This window comes from Ipomoea nil, unplaced genomic scaffold (assembly GCF_001879475.1).
Source record: "Ipomoea nil cultivar Tokyo-kokei standard unplaced genomic scaffold, Asagao_1.1 scaffold2967, whole genome shotgun sequence".
NCBI classification, from domain to species: Eukaryota; Viridiplantae; Streptophyta; class Magnoliopsida; order Solanales; family Convolvulaceae; genus Ipomoea; species Ipomoea nil.
Window position 1 is genome coordinate 15,757 of NW_017619395.1, and position 6,046 is coordinate 21,802.

Consider the following 6,046-nt stretch of genomic DNA (forward strand, 5'->3'; position numbering starts at 1 on the left):
TACTAGAGACTACTCTCTACTCGGTTAGAGTCATATTTAATTTAATTTGTAGAGTTTGATTCTTACTTAAAATGACCTGACTATGAACTATTTAATATGTTGTTCGAATACAAAAGTCATTTTCTAACATTACAGTTACTTTAATATTTTGCTTATCAAGTGTTATACATGGGGTGTAAAAATAATAATAATAATTTGCTTTGTTTCTTGGTGATTGTTTTCTTAGATTGCTTTAGAAGGAAACTTCTTATATGAAGAATTATGTCTATTCTGTTTTACACATAGCTAACGCGTTGATTTTTGTGGTACGTGTGCTTTTGCAGTTAATACTCTTTGCATCTTATTCTAGCAAGGATTAAAAAACGCCTCGAGTGCAGGTATCATTGTGATTTAAACAAGACTTATAGTTGTTAATCTTACTGTTTAATTATTCCTTCTTTGGGGTTATTAATGTTTTTTACTGCCTATAGACTTGGAATACAAAAGCTATCCAAGATTGCATCTTTATTGCCACTTCTCAAGTTATCTTCTTATCTCTTTCATTTTTAGTTATCTGTGTTTGTTCTACAGACTAAGGTTATATGGTAAGATTATCTGTTCTTTTATTACTGTTGAATTCTGTCTTAACAAGGATATATGCTAAGGTGAACTAATTCCTCAAATTCTCAATTCTAGTGTGTCTAAGTTTTAAATGAGGTTTGGAACTTTTTTTTGGTTCTTTTTATGTTTTGGCCCCTTTGTGTATTTTATAATTTTTGTGTATTCATGCAGGTGGCACGTAATGTGTTTGAAGCAGGGTTGAAAAACTTTATGCATGAACCTGAATACATTCTTGAGTGAGTTTCCTTCCCTTTTTGGCATCAAAATTCTATATATATATATAAGCATGAATCTGTTGCCTTGTTCAAGTTAGTAGTCCATTTTTCAGCAATTGTTCCTTTTAATTATTTGTGATTCTTTGAAGTAAATTCTCTCTGCATGTTCTTTATTTAGTGGCAGTTATACTAACCGCAGCTATTTTAACAACAAAACTTAAATCATAAGATAAAATGCTAGTAACCATTTTATCGGCTGTTTTCATTAACCATCTTAAATTATAAGTTAATTTATTTTTTGGGTTATTTCCATCTTTTCACCCACATCTCAATGTTGGAACAACACAACACAACATATAAAGCAATTCACATTAGAAAGCAGGATGCATTCCTAAAATTAATCTCTCGATATATCCTCCGCTTTCTCTCTCTATATGCATATATGTGGTCTCATCATTCTATACATATGACAATTCATCTTTCTTTCTCTTTGTAGATCTTGTATGCTAAACTACTAAAGTTTGAAAAATCTTCATATAGAGATTATGCATGGATAAATCTTGGGTTAATTTGCAGCGAAATACTTTGGAATATATAGAAGGGGTAAACAAATTAATTGATTTTGCTATTGAGCATAGATGTATTGAAGGAAGAATATTGTGTCCTTGTGTAAAGTGTAAATTTAGGTATTGGTTATATAAATTTGACGTGAAAGAACATTTAATTTGTGATGGGATTGTACCTGGATATGTTAATTGGATTTGGCATGGTGAAGGGGGATCTTTAGACACTTTTAGTAGCACTCCTAATGTTGTGCCTACTAATGTGCAAATTGAGAATCCTGAAGTAAATATCATTCATGATGCTTTTGCACATATTTCACATGGTATAAATGAACCTTCAACATCACAACAAACACTACTTGGGGATGGAGTATTACCTAGAGAGGATAGTGAAGACAGTAAAATATTTTATGAGTTGCTCAAAGATGGAAATCAAGAGTTGTATGAAGGGTGTAGCAAGTACTCAAAATTATCATTTTTGTTGAAGTTGTACCACATCAAGTGCTTGGGTGGAATAAGCAATAAAGCAATGTCTATGATTTTTGAATTGTTAAAAGATGCTTTTGAACAAGCAAGGCTTCCTGATTCTTTCTATGAGGCAAAAAAAACCATCAATAGACTTAGTCTTAATTATGTTAGCATTCATGCATGTCCAAATGATTGCATGCTATACTGGGGAGATGATAAAGCTGCAGAAACATGCAAAGTATGTCATACTTCAAGATGGAAACAACCAAACGGGAAGAATGGTGGTGATGTGCGTTGTGGTAGCAAGTTTAAAAAGAAACCTTCTAAAGTGTTGCGTTACTTCCCTCTTAAGCCTAGGTTGCAACGGTTGTTTATGTCTTCTAAAACTGCTGAGTATATGAGATGGCATGCTATGGATAGTAACAGATGGGTTGATGCGACATCCTAGAGACTCTGAATCATGGAAGCGATTTAATGAAGTCCATGTAGAATTTGCTGCTGACCCACGAAATGTTAGACTTGGGTTAGCTGCGGATGGTTTCAATCCATTTGGACATCAAAGTTCTACTCATAGCACTTGGCCTGTGATTTTAATTCCTTATAATTTGCCTCCATGGATATGTATGAAACAAACCTCATTTATTTTGTCTATGATTATTCCTGGGAAAAAGATGCCAGGGAATGATATAGATATTTACATGCAACCATTGATTAAAGAGTTAAATGAGTTGTGGAGTTTTGGAATAGAAACATTTGATGCTTCACAGGGTCAGTTTTTTAAACTACATGCAGCTCTAATGTGGACCATTAGTGATTTTCCTGGGCTAGGTAACTTATCTGGGTGGAATACACATACAGGGCTAGCATGCCCCTCATGCAACTTTGATTTTTTGCCAAATCGCCTTCCACATAGTAGGAAGTGGTGTTTTATGGGTCATCGTCGGTTCTTAGGGTCTTCTCATCGGTATAGACATCACAACTCTAAATTTGATGGAACCAAAGATTTGAGAAGTCCGCCAAAGATGTTGTCAGGTTCAGATGTTTTGAATCAGCTTGCAGATATCAATATTACATTTGGGAAAAACCTAGAAATGACTGAGAAGGGGAAAAGATCACGAGTGAGAAGAGTTGAAGATGGTGATACGCAACAATGGAAGAAGAGAAGTATATTTTTCCAACTCCCTTATTGGGAATTCAATTTGTTGCGCCACAACCTTGATGTCATGCATATTGAAAAAAATGTTTTTGACAATGTGTTGTTTACTTTGCTAAATGACTCTGCAAGATCAAAAGATAATCTAAATGCTCGAATGGATTTAGTGTCAATGGGTATAAGAGATGACCTTTGGCCTAATGAAAATGGAAAATACTCTCTAAGTTGTTTTACAATGACAAATATAGAAAAAGATGTATTTCTTGCAACACTAAAGAGTGTATTACTGCCAGATGGTTACTCAAGTAATATTTCAAGATGTGTTGATTTGAAGAATCGCAAGATACATGGATTGAAAAGTCATGATTGTCACATTCTTATGGAACATCTATTGCCAATTGCCATACGTAATCTATTACCAGATCAAGTTTGTATGGTTTTGGTAGAATTGGGTTCTTTTTTCAGACAAATATGTAGTAGAGTATTAAATGTCAAAGAGCTTGATAACCTTCAAAGTCGACTTGTGCTAACATTATGCCATATGGAAATGATATTTCCACCATCATTTTTCACAGTAATGGTGCATTTAGTTGTTCACCTTGTTGATGAGGTTAAGCTTGGAGGTCCTGTTCCATACCGATGGATGTACAGCATTGAGAGGTGACTAAATTTTGGATATTTAAAGTTTTCTTTATTAGATTATCGATAAATGCATCTACTAATGTCTTATTTCTATATATTTAGGTACTTAGGACATTTAAAGTCTTTTGTACGCAACCGAGCAAACCCAGAAGGTTCAATAGCTGAAGGTTATATTGCTGAAGAATGTCTTACATTTTGCTCAAGGTATTTAGAAGGGGTTGAAACAAGGTTTAACCGATCTAGGCGTGTTGATGATGTGCCATTTTATGCTGAAAATATTCAAAGCAATATCTTCAAACAAATTGGTCGACCAGTAGGCAGTGTTTTAACTTTCCAACTAACTGATATAGAGAAACAACAAGCACATCGATATGTGCTAATGAATTGCAAACATGTTGACAAATACGTTGAGTAAGTAACATCCAAACTTTTGTATTTTGGTGAGAAATAACATATTATTTCAATTGTTACAAATGTGTTGTTATCACATACAGGAATTTACAGTTATCACATACAGGGAATTTACAGTTTTAACGAAGAGGACGACTAAGAAGGCGGACGAGATCTTCTGCGGAGATTCAAAAAATAGTTAATAGAAGATTTTTCCAATTGGTTTGCAAAGAGAGTAAGAATTTCACCTCAAATCAATATTTTACTTCAAAATTAATTTACTAATACAATATCATTATGTTTTAGATCCTAAATAATGACAATCAAGAGCAAGTGCCAGATGACATTATGTTTTTAGCAAGAGGTCCACTTACTCATGCTAGAAGATTTTCTTCGTATAACATTAATGGTTTAAGATTTCGAACAGTGAACCGAGAAGAAGGACTGAAGTCTCAAAATAGTGGAGTATTGTTATTGCTGGAACTCCAAGTGTTGCAAGTAGTCGTGATACTCATGGGTTTTTGGAGATGTTGCTTATTATGGAAAATTGGTTGACATCATTGAACTGAATTACTACAGCAAATTTGTGGTTACACTATTTAAGTGTATATGGGCTGATACGACTACTCCAAGAGGGACAAGAATAGATCATTATGCTTCACCGAAGTTAACTTCTCTAGAACAATACATGTTTGGAGATAGTATAGATGATGAACCATATGTGTTAGCTGAACAAGCTCAGATGGTGTTTTATGTCACTAATGAGTTGGAGAAAGATTGGAATGTTGCAATACCTTTCAAACCAAGAGACTTTTTTTGACATGGGTGGAAAATGCAGACAGTAGCGTATATGATTGTACTTCAATCTCACGTGAAAACCAAAATCCTGTGTTTTAAATGAGATTGAAAATTTGCAGTTAACAGAGAATAACTAAATGATGAAATAAACCACTGTTGTTGATAGCGGAATTGAAAGAGCAGATAATGATTAAATTGTACAGGTCAACATGCTTACTCTCCTAGAGCTTTACTCTTTTTCTTCTTATTTTTTGTTCATTTCTGTTTTATTCTTTGAGATCACTAACCCTTCAACTGAACTCAAACGGAAATTTGTTTTTTATTTGATGTGTAGGTATGCTAGAGTAGAAGAACTCACTCGATTATGCAAATAATCTGCTTTCTGGAAATAGAAAGTCTAAGGATGTTATGCATTACAAAATCCTCTCGCGCAATGACATATTTACATGAAAATGGCATCATTCATCGCGACTTGAAGCCCAGTAAGTAATTTTCTGCGGGCTAACTTTTGCTGCTAGCTATTTTGCTTATTAGTCATCAAGCTAATTAATCTTATTGGAATTGCCAGACAATATTTTTCTATCAAGAAAGCAAGAAGAGTGTGAAGCTTGGGGACTTTGGGCTGTGTAGGGAGGGTCTGGAAGGTGATTTTTCTGCTGATGTTGGAAGCTTTCCTGGATGGCTCCTGAGGTAGTATTGCAACTTTAATTTATTAACCAACCATCCATATTAAGATGTATGTATGTGTCTGCTTGCATCATATATATATATATATATATATATATATATATATATATATATATATATATATATATATATATATATATATGTCTTCCAACTGTTTCTGAGTAATTTTCCCTTCTCAAGTTTGTTTATTCCGTGATTGATGATAAATAGTGTCATGTATTGGAAGTACATGCATTTATAAATAAGTTGAGAGGTTTGCTTTGTTAGAGGTGTAGCTTTAAGCATTTGGAGGTCTGTAGGCCAGTTGATACACTTCTTGCGATTTACTTCCTCTTTGCTAAGATAGCATACCCAGGAAATTGATTCAATCTTGCTGTTTAAAAAAAAAAAAATCTTGCTGTTAAGTTTTCACCATTGTTATATCATTGGTTTTGTGTTTGGGTAGTGTAGGATCAAGGTGTAATAAGAATTTCAAACCCATTGATAAATGAAGATAATGTAATGTATTCTGCAGATTTTAGCAAAGAAAG

At 33.7% G+C, this 6,046-nt stretch overlaps 1 protein-coding gene across 1 annotated transcript; it reads left to right on the forward strand.

Moving 5' to 3' along the window:
• Window positions 1-2,517: 2,517 nt before the first annotated feature.
• Window positions 2,518-5,519, forward strand: LOC109162939 (the record flags this gene model as incomplete). Its single annotated transcript, XM_019311644.1, has 5 exons — window positions 2,518-3,659; window positions 3,744-3,954; window positions 4,338-4,529; window positions 4,636-4,815; window positions 5,398-5,519. Coding segments are annotated over exons 1-5 (1,847 nt in total), but the record flags the coding sequence as incomplete, so codon positions are not given.
• Window positions 5,520-6,046: the final 527 nt, after the last annotated feature.